Here is a 14841-nt window from a genome sequence, read left to right as displayed (position 1 = left end):
ATCCCTCTTCTCTGCCTCCCTGGATCCCTCTTCTCTGCCTCCCTGGATCCCTCTTCTCTGCCTCCCTGGATCCCTCTTCTCTGCCTCCCTGGATCCCTCTTCTCTGCCTCCCTGGATCCCTGCCTGGCTTGCTGTCTTCTCCTGGGCAGAGCCAAGTGACTCCATGGCTGGCTTCAACCCCTGGCAACCTGTTCAGTGCCAAGGGTGTTGTGGGTCCAGTCCACACAGGACAGAAATCCATTGCTCTTCTGATGTAGGTGGCAAGGGGGTGAGAGTTTCTGGCTGGGGGGTGAGCTGCTGGCACTCACTGGACCTCCAGGGTGGCTAATCTGAGCCTGGTGGCCACAGTGGCTGGTGGGGGAGGAATGAAGAGGTGGCTGAGGACTGAAGAGCTGTGTGGTTGCTGGGTCTCCAGCAGAGAGGGTGCTCTGCAGGTTGTTTGCTGTGGCCTCCAGGCAGGCCCAGCCCTTCCTGCTGCCAGGCTGGCGTCCATGGAGACAGCCACTCAGGCTGGGCTGTGCTGGGAAGGGCTGCCTGGGAGGGTTGGGGCTCAGCAGGAGGCTGGCTGGAGCTCTCCTCCACTCCCCAGAGTCCATCTCTTTGCCTCTGTGGTCAGCAGGGCTCACTTGACCCAGCCTGGGGATGAGCTCCCTCGGCAGAACTGGGGCACCTCCAGCCAAAACCGTGGTGGTGTATCGCAACGGTGACCTCTTCTTCCCTGGGAGGAAGTTTGTGGTCAACCAGAAGCACTTCCTGACCTTTGAGGTGTTCCTGAATGAGGTGACCAAGAGCATTCAGGCTCCCCTGGCCGTGAGGAACCTCTACACTGCCCGGCACGGCCACCGTGTGGCTGAGCTGCAGCAGCTGCAGGACGGCTGTCAGTATGTGGCTGCTGGCTTGGAGAGGTTCCAGAAGCTCGAGTGAGTAATGGACCCTGGGGAAGCTGCTTCAGGTGACCTTCTGTGGGGGATGGATGGGGATGTGAAGGGGGAAAAAAAAAAAAAAAAAAAAAAAAAAAAAGATGTGAGAGAGGTAGAATCCCACCAAAAAGCAGAGAGGTGAATTTCTTTTCCTGCTGGCTGTGCTCCAGCTTGAGGGAAAATGCAGCTGCTGCTGGTAAGGTCACGTAGCAGTGGAGCTGCTCTTGGGCAGGATGTGCTGGGTGCTGCTCTGCCTCCTGGGGACTTGTTCTGTGGCGGGTGGGAGGTTCTGCTGCCCACTTCCTCGGCCCAGGCTGTCTCCAGCAGCAAGCAGTGCTTGCTGAATGCTTTTTGCTTTCTAATCCTGCACAAAGTGGAGCTGGTTCGGGGTTAAAGGGTTTTGTTGTGGCTCTCGAGGAGGTCTGGCTGTGGTGAATTCGGCTCCCTGCTGGGCACTTGCGGGGGAGGTGCTGCACTAACACCACTCAGCCCCTGGAGCGTTTGATCAGTGACACAAAGGAGTAAAATCACAGATTCACAGAATGGGTTGGGTTGGAGGGACCTTAAAGATCAGCCAGTTCCAACCCCCTGCCATGGACGGGGACACCTCCTACCAGAGCAGGGTGCTCCAAGTCCCATCCAACCTGGCTCCCAACACTTCCAGGCTTGGAGCCTCCACAGCTTCCCTGTTCCAGAGCCTCACCACCCTCCTGGGGAAGAATTTCTTCCTCATGTCTCATCTCAATTCAGCCTCTTCCAGTCTGAAGCCCTCACCCTTCATCCTCTCACTCCCTGCCTTTCTACACAAGTCCCTCCCCAGCTCTCCTGAAGCCTCCATCAACTCCTGGGAGAATCTTCTGGGTGTCTTTAGCAGGGGACCTGAAATGGTCTCTCTTTGGCTGGGAATTTCCTCAGTGTAGCAGACTGAAGCTGTGGGAGACCAGGAGGGCAGGAACCTGGAGAATCATTTCAGAAGTGACCCAAATAAGTGCCCCACACCTCTGGGAGGAGTGGCACCAAGGCAGAGCAGCTGGGTGGTTGCTGACTGCACTTCACTCAGCTGGGGCCATGTGGTTGTCCTGTTCTCACAGCTACCTAAGTCATGGGAGGAAGGAGCAGCGTGGGAGGAGGAAGAGAGAGGGTCTGCAGGTGAGTCCCTGAGAGGGGAGGTGTGAGGTGCATTGGGGCTGGCACCAGTGAAGCTGGAGCTGAGAAGCTGGGTGGGGATCAGGCAAAAATGCCACAGGAATCAGTAAGACAGCAGAGAGTGCAGGGGCTGCTGCTGTGTCCCCTCATCCCCCTTCAGGGTGCAGAGGAAGGATCTGCTGAGAGGCTCTCTGGCACTTCTGGCATGTGCTCAGCTATGCAAAGAGCTCCTCCAGCCTTGGTGTTGCTGACAACAAACCCAACCTAGCAGCAGCAAGGCTGCAGGCAGGGCTGATGGAGTCCCCAGGGCAGGCTGTGTCCCCAGGGCCAGTGGTGTCCCAGGGCAGGCTGTGACCTCAGGGCCAGCGGTGTCCCAGGGCAGTGGTGCCCCAGGGCAGGCTGTGTCCCCAGGGCAGTGGTGCCCCAGGGCAGGCTGTGTCCCCAGGGCAGGCTGTGTCCCCAGGGCAGTGGTGCCCCAGGGCAGGCTGTGTCCCCAGGGCAGGCTGTGTCCCCAGGGCCAGTGGTGTCCCCAAGGCAGTGGTGCCCCAGGGCAGGCTGTGTCCCCAGGGCAGGCTGTGTCCCCAAGGCAGTGGTGCCCCAGGGCAGGCAGCTCCTGCTGGAGCCAAGGGAGCAGCCACAGGAGGCTGTGTGCCAGGGCTGTCACCGTTGCTGTGCACTGACTCTGTCCCTAGCTCCATGCTGCAGCTCCCTGGAAGGGGAACACCTGGATGGGATGGCAGGAGGATGCCCCCTTGCCCTGCACCATACAGTAAGTGCCTCAGCGTTTGCTCCTTGGAGGGTCTCTGGGGATGTTTTTGGAGGTTGGAGGAGGGAATTTCTCCATGAGCTGTCCCACAGGGACAATTCCCAGCTTTTAGCAGCAGTGTTGGTTGTAAATACTGCCTGCCCCCTGCCTGTGGCTGTTCTCCCCACCCTCAGCTGCAGGAGCTGTGGCTCATGGCATGCTCTGGGTTGTTCCTGCTGCAGTGTTTTCCGGAATGGGGATCTGCTGAGCCCTCCTTTCCCACTGCCTGTCTCCAGGAGCAGCCCTCTGCAGTGGGACACCCTCCTGGCCACGCTGACAGAGAAAGTCACCCTGCAGAGTGGGGCTGTTCACAGGTGGGCATCCAGAGGAGGCACTGCTGGCTCCCTCCTCCTGACCTCCAGAAGGCAAGCAGCTGGGATCAGCCCCCAAGGACTGGGTGTCCAGACAGCCACCCCTGGTCTGCTTTTGCAAACTCATTTCCTTCTCAGGTTTTCTTGTCTTCAAGCAGGGATATCCCCCAGGTTCTGGGTGCTTTGTGAGGAGGGTTGATGTGCCTGGTGGCCTGGTGAAAGAGCAGTAAGCCAAGAGTACAGCATGGCATGAAATGGCCTCAGGTTGCACCAGGGGAGGGTTGGGTTGGAGATGAGAAGAAACTTCTTCACTGGAAGGGTTCTCCAAGCCTGGCCCAGGCTGCCCAGGGAGGTGGTTGAATCCCCATCCCTGGAGGGGTTTCAAAGAGGCAGAGATGTGGTGCTGAGGGCCAGGGTTGAGCACCAGGGCTTGGCAGAGTTTAGAGCATGGTTGTTCTGGGTGATCTTAAAGGTCTTTGCCAACCACAATGATTCTGTAAGCCCAGGACTCAGGGTCTTGGGACAGCTCTGAGCCCTTTGCTGTCTCTTCCTGGAGGCTCTGCAGGCTGGATGGAACCCAGGTGTGCAGTGGAGAGGAGCTGGTGAATGGCCATTACTACGTGGCAGTGGGGAATGAAGAGTACAAAAAGCTTCCCTACTTGGAGCTGCTGGTGCCCCTGGGCTCCAGGTGCAGGACCTTGTGGTATGTAGACTGTGGCCAAGTGCTTTAAAGCATCCTCTCCATGGTGCTCTGCAGCTACAGGCATCCTTTTTTGTAGCCCTCCTCTTCCTGCCTGCTTCAGGGCTTGAGTTTTGCTTCATGTGGTGGAGGTTTAGGATCCAAAATGTGTTTTCAGGGCTTGAGTTTTGCTTCATGTGGTGGAGGTTTAGGATCCAAAATGTGTTTTCAGGGCTTGAGTTTTGCTTCATGTGGTGGAGGTTTAGGATCCAAAATGTGTTTTCAGGGCTTCTGGTGTCAGAGCAGCCCCTGACACCTGGATTCAGCACCACAGAGAGCAGGTGGGCTGGTTGGTTGGTTGTCAGTGAGGTGTTCACCAAGCATTGAGGAGAACCTTCCCCCTCAGACAGGGCAGTGGTGGGCAGTGCAATGGGGATGTGACCCACTGGGGAGTGTGCTCTGCCTCTGCTGAGGGAAAACACCCCCAGGGACCCTCTCCTGTGGGGAAAAGAGGAGATCCTCTCCCCTTTACAGCTGACTTTGGCCTGGTGCTGAGAATCTGCTGCTCCTTGTTACAGGAACCAGCCAAATACCAGGCACAGGAAGTACCACCAGGAGGTAGGTGGCTCCATGGCTGCTGTGCAGAACTCCCTCCACACACACTGCAAGTGTCCAGAGCTCTCTGTAGCCTCAGCAGGACCAGGCCCCCTGCAGTACCCACTGAACAGCTTCTTCCTTTTCTCTTCCTCACAGAAGGCAAACCCAGAGACCCAAGGAAGGAGAGGCAAGGTGCCCAGGAAGTAAAGGAGGATGAACACATGAGGGTGGATGTTCCCATCCATCAGGGCTGGGAAATGATCTGCCCTGCAGGGAGCTCGAATCCATCGGTGCTGAGGGCTTTGCACAGCAGAGAGGCCACCTCCAGGGGCCAGCCCTTCAGAAGCAGCCTCTGAGACCACCACCAGCAGCAGTTCAGGGCAGTTTCCTCCCTGAGGTGCTGTCCCTCAGCTTTAGGAAGTGCTGTGCTGCTCTCCACGCTGTGTCAAAATGAAAGCAACCAGCAGAGGGAACTTCAGTGACCAGAGGACAGGGTGGAACTTGCAGGGCTCTGCATTTTAGAAAGCTGAGGGACTGCCAGCTGGGTAATGACCATTTCCCTTTGGAATGTGAGCTACAGCTTCCCACCACAGTAAGGCTATCAAAGGCTTTCCTGCCTTTTTTTCTTTTTCTTTTCTTTTTTTTTTTTCAGCTGTGTACTACTTCTCTCCTGCTTCCAGAGAGCTGCAGAATTTCCAGCAAAAGCCAAAATGATTTACCACAGCCAGGAATTTATTCCACTTAATGGTTTGATGAAGTGTTTAGGATCCTTTCCTGGCTGTGTTCAGAGTTTCTCAACACCACAGTTTTTTAGCTCTGCCAGCTAAAACTTGTTCAGCAGATCTTGCCTGGAGCCAGGTTAAGGCTTAGAACCTGGCAAGGAATAAACATGGACTGACTGAACCCAGTGATAGTAACAACTTTAAACCACACCCCCACCTTTTTTTTTTTTTTTTTTTTCTTTAAGAGGGAAATAAAATATTTCCTTTAAAGCATTTGTGTGGAAAATGTCTGCATGATGCTCCTTGGTTGTGGTCTCTTCATGTTTTAAAGCTTCCACCAAGGCCATACAGAAGTGAAGGGAGGGGATGAGGTGCATTATGCTGACAGCTCTGCCTGGGTAGGCTCCTGGGGTTAATTAGAGCTTCACAGGCAAACAGCTCCTTTGAACTGGCAGGGAATTAGTGAGTGGCTCCTGATGTGGCAGCTCCATGGGGAGCCTGATGTGGCCTCTGCCTCCCAGGCTGGGCTGGCACTTCTCAGTGGGGTGAGTGTTGCTTTCTGGTGGTCACCCACAGCAGCTTGCCCAGGATCACAAGGGCCAGGTGGGGTTGGAATCTCTCCAGAAGAGACTCCACAACCTCTCTGGCTAGCCTGGGCCAGGGCTCCAGCACCCTCACAGCAAAGAAGTTTCTCTTCACCTTCAGGTGGAACCTTTGGTTCCACTTTGTGCCCTTTGCCCCTTGTCCTGTCACTGGAGACCACTGAAAAAAATCCCAGCCCCATCCTCTTGTCCCCACCCTTTAGCTCTTGCTGAGCATTGCTCAGCTCCCCTCTGGGGCTGCTCTTCCCCAGGCTCAACACCCCCAGGGCTCTCAGCCTTTCCTCCTCACAGAGCTGCTCCAGGCCCCTCAGCACCTTTGGAGCCTCCCCTGGACTCTCTGCAGTAGTTCCCTGTCCCTCTTGAACTGGGGAGCCCAGACCTGGACACAACACTCTACTGTTAGCAGCACTCAGAGCTCTTCCCCACACCCTGTGTGTCTGTTCTGTTACCTTGCCTTAGGACAAGCCATGAGCATTAGCAGCTCCTCTGTCACCCCTCTGTGCCAGGCTTGCTCTTTCCCTCCCTTGTGTTTCTAATTCCAAGGGTACCAAAGCTTTTTTCCTCCTGTGACCTGTGGCATTCTGGGCTGATGATTCCACTGAAAATTGCTGTCCTTCCCTAGGGACAAGGCTGTACTGCTGCTGCTTGACAGATGAGAGGCACTCTGCAAGGCTCCAGCAGAGTAAAGCCAAGTGGTAACTCAGTGGCAGCAGCATGACCTGGCCCCCTGCAGCTGAGGGAGCCACTGTCATGTGCTTGGCCAGAAAAAGGAGCAGCTCCTGAGCAGATTCCTTCTACAAACCACTTAGTTCCCTTTGAACCATTTATTAACTACTTTTTTTTTATCCCTCCAGTGCTGAGCAAGACAACTCCACCATCCCTGCTTTGAGACACCCCCCAGGCAAAGAAATCCTTAACTCAAGGTGTTAAACAGGATCTCCCTGCAGCACTTCCTGTTCCACCCTGGTGCTCAGGGAAGTCAGTCCATGGTTTTTTTTGGTTTTTTTTTTTTTTTTTTTTTTTTTTTTTTTTGGACATCCAGGTGTCAAACTACAGTTTTCCAGGTGACACTGAGCTGAAGGGAGTGCTGCTGAGCCAGAACCCACAGGGGTTACCTTGGAACAGGTTCTCCTTCCTCTGCTTTTCACCACATCTCCTTCATGAGGCAGCTACACAGAGTGTGACTCCCAGGACAGTGAGCAGCATTCCTGCCACAGCTCCTGCAGGAAGGAACAAGGATACCTTGGGAACTTGCACTATTCAGCACTAGTTAGGCCTAGAAACTGTTTGCTTAGAGTAGCCAGTTCTATCTCCAGATTTACAAACCCTGCCCACAATCTGTTTCACTTCCCTCTCAGGTTCTGCAGCAAGAATTACTTAACCAGTTCAAGCCCTTCTGAGGATATTTGCTGGTTTTAGGAGACCAGAGGGTGCAGCAAATAGGTGCAGGAGACAATGTGAGGAACCATTTTAAGTGCAACTTACTTTTCCCACCAATGTCCTCTCCCAGAATCTTCCCAGTCACCAGAGTGACTATCAAGGCCAGGGAGTTACAGAGTGGCACAGCCAGGGACAGGTCTGAAATGGAACAGTTTTAACCCAAACAGTTTCAAATGGATGATGTTGCACAGCTCCTAAAGGTGCTTCTTTTTTATCAGTGGTTATTACAAGCCAGCTGCTTGGTGTTTTAACTGAGTCACCAGAGCACCCCACAGCGCTGATCATCCCTAAATCCCAACCAACCCACCCCATGACCGCAAGGGGAACCAACCTGCAGATGCCAAGGTGAGGTAGAAGAGGAGAGATCCACCTTGATTGAGCAGAAAAGGCACCATGTACTGTGGGAAGAGCAGCACAGGCCTGTCAGTTGCTGCACACAGCCCCACCATGGACCCCCCTGCAAGCAGGCAGCCAAGGAGCCCAGACCTGCTCGTGCTGTGCTGTGTCTGGCAGAGGAAATGCAGCACATTTGGTGATTCCACTGCCAGTCACAAGCTGCTTTATGTCTTAGCTCTCTGATCTGCAGAAGGCGGGAGTGTGATTATTCCATACAAAATAGGAGGGTTCATGACCTGCTGCCTGCAATAAGGGTCTTAAGTCTGCACAGGAAGAGCAGTTCTGCTGTAGGCAAGTAAGTGAAACATTACTGAGGGGGGAAAAATGATAGATGATAAATGGAATATTTAACAGTTTAAAAGTATCAAACCCAGAAGTGAACAGGTAGGAATGACCCCAAGAGAATAAAGAATGATAGGTGGAATGTTTAACAGTTTAAAAGTATTGAACGGGTAGAAACGACCCCAAAGGCAGTTTGACACCCTCCAACTCTCTGGCCCAGGGGTCCAGATGGGGTCGCACCTTGTAGTTGAGGCCCAGGAAGCGGATCTCGGCCAGCAGCTGCTGCAGGCGGCCCTCGCACCGCACCTCCTCCAGCCCCGCCGCGCCCGTCCGCAGGAAGGGGCCGGTACTGCCCCACAGCACGGCCGCCAGCACCAGCGCCGCTGCCTCGCCTGCGGCACAGCTTGGGCTCAGAGATGGCCCCAGAGGAATGCCTGCCTGGGGTCTGCCATCAAACACCCTCAGGGGTCAGCCCACACAGAGCCTGGCCCACTGCCACCCCTCCCCACCCCGGTCGGGGACAGCCTTCACCAGCACAGCTCACTGCTGTTTCCCATCATGAACGACCCCACTCCGGGCCTGCTGCTGCACCCCCCTCAGGGAAGGTCCCTTGCAGGGGGCCTGTGGTCACTCCCTCAAGGAAAGGACCTTAGCCAGCGAGCCCGTGACCACATTCTCCCCACAGGGAAGGCCTCGAACAGGCTCAGCCTATGGCCATGTCCCACTGCGAGGGAAGAACCCACAGGGGTCCATACCACGGCTCTGTTCTTCCTTTAGAGAAGACCCCACAACGGTCCAGACCATGGCACTGTTTTTCCATCCACGGAGGTGCAGACCACGGCCCCATTCCCCTGCTCAGGGAAAGCCCCACAGGCCTCCAGGCCACTACCGCCTCCCTCCCTCAAGGAAGGCTTCACAGCGTCCAGACCAGGGCCCTGCTCCCTCCCTCAGCGAAGGATCCTCCAGGGCCCAGCCTGCCGCCACCTCCCCCACCAAGGAAGCCCCCGCAGCGCTCCAGACGGTGACTATTTCCCTTCCCAAAAGAAAAAAAAAAACCCAAACATTCCCCGCCCAGGGCAACCCTGTCCCCTCAGCTCCGCCGGAAGCTCACCCGCGGGCGCCATAGTGACGGTGACGCATTTCCGGTGCCCGCCCCGCCTGACCCGGAAGCGATCGCGGAGCGCTCTCGCCTGTGGCGCGGCCGCCATGGTAAGAGCGGAGCCGGGACCGGGCTGGGGGCACTGATCGGTGCGAGGGTGAGGCAGGGCCTCCCGGGTCGGGGCTTCTGGGGTTGAGGGGGGGCCCCGACCCGGCGGCTGAGGCCGCGCTTGGCCTGAGGCGTTAAATGGCGTCTCCCCCCTTGTAGAAGCCGATCTTGCTGCAAGGCCATGAGCGCTCCATCACGCAGATCAAGTACAACCGAGAGGGAGACCTGCTCTTCACTGTGGCCAAGGATCCCGTGAGTGCGGCGTGCTCTGCTCGTTTCCCTCCCCCCGACTTGCAGAGCAAGCCCCAGCGCCGTAATTGGCCGGCTCTTCAGCAGTCTCGTTAATTAATCTGCTTGCTAAGAGGGCTGCTGGGTTGTTTTTTTTTTTTCTGCTAGATCGTCAACGTTTGGTATTCAGTGAATGGAGAGAGACTCGGCACCTACAATGGCCACACGGGAGCCGTGTGGTGTGTGGATGCAGACTGTATCCTTTGAGGGTAGAAACCAGTTTGTCCTGTGCTGGGAGCTGATGACTCCCAACTGCTGCTCTGTTGCCTCTTGGAAAGGAGCTCGGGGGTAACACAGTGTGTTTGACTCCTCTGCTGTCTTTCCTTTTCTCAGTATCTTGGGTGTTTTGCTTCCTGGGCTGTTGTTTGGAATAACACGTCCAGCGTTGCTCTGTCTGCTATCATTTGTCCATCATTCCTTTTGCTGTGGTGACCCTGGGAATGTGTCCAAGTTTGCCTCTAATGTGGCAGCTGGTAGCAGAGACAAAAATGTGCACAAGTTGTGCTAATGCTAAAGCTGGATTTGACATTTCAAGAGGCAGGCTGTGGGGTTTGTAATGGGAACACCTGGATTCTGTGCCTGTGTTGCTGGTCCTGGAATAAATGCTGCTGAGTTCTGTGTAATGCAGCTTTTTAATCTTGTGTGTCAGTATTCTCTGGGGTCTCTAGGCAGTAGCTTTTAGGGGCTGAGAACATGCTGAATGTGTTGGGGCTGGAGCCTGCAAGACAAGAAGGACATGGAAATGTTAGAGAGGGTGCAGAGGAGGACACAAAGATGATTCGAGGGCTGGAGCACCTCTGCTGTGAGGACTGCCTGAGAGAGTTGGGGCTGTTTAGCCTGGAGAAGGACCTAGGGAGACCTTATAGCAGCCTCCCAGGCTTTGAAGGGGGCTCCAGGAGGGCTGGAGAGGAACTTTTGACAAAGGCATGGAGTGACAGGATGAAAGGTGATGGCTTCAGACTGGAAGAAGCTGGACTGAGATGAGACATTGGGAAGAAGCTCTTCCCCGCGAGGGTGGTGAGGCACTGGAACAGGTTGCCCAGAGAAGCTGTAGAAGTGTTGAAAGCCAGGTTGGATGGGACCCTGAGCAAGCTGGTCTGGTAGGAGATGTTCCTGCCCATGGCAGGGGGTTGGAAGTAGCTGCTGTTTAAAGTCTCTTCCAACCCAAGGCAGTCTGTGACTCGATGGTTCCCTAACTGCTGGCTCAGGGGACACTCGCCACGTGCTCACCGGCTCTGCAGACAACAGCTGCCGGCTCTGGGACTGTGAAACAGGTGAGGCTCTGCCCACTCAGCACTGCCTGAGTCACACCTCTGTGCTGCTCTCAAGTCTGTGGCAGCAAAAGGTGCTTGTTCCTCCCCTGAGAGAGGTCTGAATCCAAACTCAAGGGTGCTGGAGGGGAGGGTTTGTCTGTGTGTGTGTGCGCCTGGGTTTGAGTGAATCCTTAGTGAGTTTATTCACCTCTGAGTGGTGAAAATGTGGTCACCAAACCTGCTCATCAGCTCCACCCCATGCTGCTCTCGCTCATCAGCTCTCCCCCTCCTGTGTCACCTGGTGTAGGTGATCCTGCTTAGGCAGGAGGGTTGGACTGGATGATCTCTCGAGGTCCCTTCCAGCCCCTGACATTCTGTGATCCCTGCTGCTCAGCTGCTGGCCTTCATTGGCCTCCCATTACAACCCCTGGCGGGGAGTGACAGTTTGTGGTTTGTGCTCAGGGAAGCAGCTTGCCCTGGTGAAGACCAGCTCAGCAGTCAGGACGTGTGGCTTTGACTTTGGAGGAAACATCATCATGTTCTCCACGGACAAGCAGATGGGATATCAGTGCTTCGTCAGCTTCTTCGACCTGCGGGACCCCAGCCAGATCGGTGAGGGGTCCAGGCAGTGCCTGCACCAGGGAGAGAGGGGAAGTGTTGGTGGCCAGAGCTGGTGCCACTGTGTCTGTCTGCCTGTCCCCTTCCTTCCTTCCTGCAGAGAACAACGAGCCTTACATGAAAATCCCCTGCAGTGACTCCAAAATCACCAGTGCTGTGTGGGGCCCTCTGGGAGAGTTCATCATCGCAGGACATGAGAGTGGAGAGCTGAACCAGTTCAGTGCCAAGGTCAGGCTGATAGGGACCAGCATCCCCCCTGGGCAGCAGTGCCTGGGGGAGGACTTCAGCATCCCCCTGTAGGTTGTGGGTCAGAAATGAGCTTTTTGGCTCAAGCCAGCAGCCTGGTGGAAGGACAAGGCTGATGTACCAACACCTGCCCTGCTGCTGCCAGCCACACCTGAATGGTGTTTTGTTGGGGTTGGGGGTTGGAAGGGACCTCTGGAGATCATCCAGTCCAACCCCCCTGCTCCAGCAGGGCCATCCACAGCAGCTTGCCCAGGTGCACAACGGCCAGGGGGGGTTGGAAGCTCTCCAGAGGAGACTCCACAACCTCTCTGGGCAGCCTGCTCCAGGCCTCCAGCACCCTCACACCAAAGTTTTACTCATGGAACCTCCTGGGTTCCAGTTAGTGTCTGCTGCCCCTTGTCCTGTCACTGGCCACCACCTTGCCTTCCACCCCTAAGCTCTTGCTGAGCATTGCTCAGATCCCCTCTGGGGCTGCCCTTCTCCAGGCTCAACACCCCCAGGGCTCTCACCTTTCCTCCTCACTGAGATGCTCAGCATCTTCTTTGTTGGGCTCTCCATCTTTTGAAGCAGGGAGCCCAGAACTGGACACAACACTCCAGATGTGGCCTGAGGCAGAGCAGAGGTGGAGGAGAACCTCCCTTGCCCTGCTGGCCACACTCCATTCACCCCAGATGGGAGCATTTTTTGTTGTGAAGTTCTGTGTAGGCTTCCTCCTCTTGCCAGCACTGAAGCTGCCTTCTCTGCCCTTCAGTCAGGGGAGCAGCTTGCAAACATCAAGGAGCACACCAAGCAAATCAATGATATTCAGACCTCCAGGGACATGACCATGTTCATCACAGCTTCCAAAGACAACACAGCCAAGGTGAGGCCTCCTGGTGGTCAGCCATGCAGTGAGCTCTTGCTGTCTGCCTGCAAGACCTCTGCTCAGGGCTGTGGCTGTCACAGATCTTCACCCCTTAGAAACTGGAGCAAAAGGAAAGCCAAAACTTAGTGAGAAAGGGGAGGTGCCACCACTTTAAATCATTGGCCAGGCATTGAAAACAGCACCTCCAAAGAAATCTGTCTGCAGCTGGCTACCTCCAGAAGGTGCTGGGGATGAGATTTACCAAAATCTTGGGATTCTAGGGGAATGTTTTGGGGGGGGGAGGGGGTTGGTGCTTATGAGTGACTGCAGAGTGAACATCTGCCCAGATGAGGCCCAACAGCCAGACTTGGGGGGAGCTAAGTGGGGCTGCCAGCCCTCTGGCAGACTGACTTCCTGGCTTTTTTTCCTTCTAGCTGTTTGATTGCACAACTTTGGAGCATCTGAAGACCTTCAGGACGGAGCGGCCGGTGAACTCTGCTGCCCTCTCCCCCATTTTTGATCATGTAAGGCTGAGTTTGCTGAGTGTGAGGGCCTCACTGGGACTCCTAGAAGGCAGAGTGTCACCAGCACAGCCTACAAATCATGACTCTGTGGGGTGGTATGGGGAGCAGGGCTTTGTGTCCTCTGGCCATGGGTGTCTGGGAGGTTGGAGCTTCTCTGGGGCTGGAGTCAGGAGTTTGTGGGGTCATAGGAGGCTTCCCCAAAGCTCAGCTTCCTCTTCAGCAGCACTGAAGGGTTGTGGCTTCTCTCTCCATTGCAGGTTGTGCTTGGTGGTGGGCAGGAGGCCATGGATGTGACCACGACCTCCACCAGGATTGGCAAATTTGAAGCCAGGTTGGTGCTGTTCCTCTGGCAGGGCTGAGTCCTCACCAGGACGACTCCCAACAGCCCAGGGGTGCTGTTCCCAGAGCATCCTGCTCCTGCCACTGTCAGAGGAGTCATTAAACTTGCAGAACACGTTTGAGGCAACCCTGGTTGTGTCCTTAACCACGCTCTAGACTTGTGCTCATTTAAATCTTCCTTCTCCCAGGTTCTTCCACTTGGCTTTTGAAGAAGAGTTTGGCAGAGTGAAAGGTCACTTCGGGCCCATCAACAGTGTTGCTTTTCACCCTGATGGGAAGAGGTGAGGATCCCTGTGGGGCTTGCAGCATGCCCCAGCCCACCCAAAGCCACCTTTTGGCTACGGTGTGGCTGAGCAATGGGAACAGACCCAGCACCTTCCCTCACTCCCCTGTCTCAGCCCTCAGCTGGCCAAGGGGGGGTTCCCTTCCACGCTGCTGCACATTTTGTCTGCATCCTTCATACTTTTCTTGGTCTTATGACTCCTTTATTGGTTTCTGGAGGGGGTTGTGAGAGCAGCCTTCACCACTCTGTGGTATAAACCAGTGGCAGTGAGCTCCTGCCAGCACCTCTGAGTTTGCCTTTGTCTCTCCTTCCTTGCAGTTACAGCAGTGGGGGTGAGGATGGCTACGTCCGCATCCATTACTTCGACCCCCAGTACTTTGAGTTTGAGTTTGAAGCTTGAGGACTTCTTCTCTTTCCTCTTCCAACCCACTGCCTGTTCCTGCACAGACCTGCTGTGAGGCCTGAAGTTGGTCTGCTCAGCAGGAGCCTACAGGAAGCTGTTAGCAATGAACTTGAGGTTGTTTTTTTGAGGGGGGTGCTGGTGGTGGGGAGCTAAAACCTAAGCAGCTCCAAAGGGCAGGGCTGGCTGTCAGGGGGGAAGGGGAGGGAAGGGAGCTGGGTTGGCTGCCTGCCCTTGGCCATGCTGGTTTCCTGCTGGGCATATTTATACATCAGGGGAGAAAAAAAAAATCATCAGGAAATAAATAAAAACCTTTTATAAACAATAAGGAAGAGACTCTCTGTGGGGCTTGGGGTTTGGGTCTGGAACAAAATCCCCCTGAGCACTTTTTCCTGGCTCTGCTGGCAGTGCCTGGCTTCTCTCCACCCAGGGACAGACAGCAGAGAGGTTCCTCCTGGCTCTCTGCTCACCTCAGGGAGAGGATCTGAGGTCCTAGCTGGGGTCTAACCCTGAGGTGTGAAGAGGCTGGAGGGGCAGCAGGCAGCTCCTGCTTGTCCAGCTGCAGGCACATTCCCACTTCTGCTGCTGTGTTTGTTTGCTGGCCTGACCCTCAGCCAACTTTCCTCATGGAACAGTTATTTCCTGCACGAGGCTGCTTGTGTTGCAAATCTTCCTCCTGCCAGCCCTCTGTCTGTCTGTCTCAGGGGGTGGTTTGTATCCCTTTCCTCCCCTGAAACTGGGTTCAAGGGCAGATTTCCCAAGCTTCCTCCCAGCTTGGACCAACTGAGCCACCACTTGGAGCCAGCAGCTTTACTGTGAGGGTGAAAGAGCACTGGAGCAGGCTGCCCAGAGGGCTTGTGGAGTCTTCTTCTCTAAGAGACTTCCAAGACCCCTCTGGATGTCTTCCTGGGTGACCTGCTCTAGGTGGTCCTGCCTTTG

General features: G+C 55.4%; 3 protein-coding genes across 3 annotated transcripts; 2 read left to right on the top strand and 1 right to left on the bottom strand.

The window, feature by feature from the left end:
• Positions 1–560: 560 nt before the first annotated feature.
• On the top strand, positions 561–4997 carry DCDC2B (doublecortin domain containing 2B). The gene is made up of 7 exons (XM_054395247.1): positions 561–920; positions 2012–2069; positions 2759–2835; positions 3054–3185; positions 3739–3885; positions 4440–4479; positions 4615–4997. Exons 1-7 carry the CDS (start codon positions 643–645, stop codon positions 4663–4665), a joined length of 783 nt encoding a protein of 260 aa, XP_054251222.1. The 5' UTR covers positions 561–642; the 3' UTR covers positions 4666–4997.
• Positions 4998–6830: 1833 nt separating this feature from the next.
• Positions 6831–9108, bottom strand: TMEM234 (transmembrane protein 234). Its single transcript, XM_054395195.1, has 5 exons — positions 9012–9108; positions 8141–8292; positions 7554–7620; positions 7268–7360; positions 6831–7002 (listed from the first exon to the last, which is right to left on the bottom strand). Exons 1-5 carry the CDS (start codon positions 9106–9108, stop codon positions 6941–6943), a joined length of 471 nt encoding a protein of 156 aa, XP_054251170.1. The 3' UTR covers positions 6831–6940.
• EIF3I (eukaryotic translation initiation factor 3 subunit I) lies at positions 9083–14097 on the top strand. Its single transcript, XM_054395150.1, has 11 exons — positions 9083–9109; positions 9267–9359; positions 9504–9591; positions 10604–10669; positions 11111–11260; positions 11367–11494; positions 12264–12374; positions 12791–12880; positions 13138–13211; positions 13408–13500; positions 13821–14097. The coding sequence occupies exons 1-11, from the start codon at positions 9107–9109 to the stop codon at positions 13900–13902; spliced, it is 978 nt and encodes a 325-aa protein (XP_054251125.1). The 5' UTR covers positions 9083–9106; the 3' UTR covers positions 13903–14097.
• Positions 14098–14841: the final 744 nt, after the last annotated feature.

The sequence above is a fragment of the Indicator indicator genome, chromosome 33, assembly GCF_027791375.1.
Source record: "Indicator indicator isolate 239-I01 chromosome 33, UM_Iind_1.1, whole genome shotgun sequence".
NCBI classification, from domain to species: domain Eukaryota; kingdom Metazoa; phylum Chordata; class Aves; order Piciformes; family Indicatoridae; genus Indicator; species Indicator indicator.
This window is presented reverse-complemented; position numbering and strand designations above follow the sequence as displayed.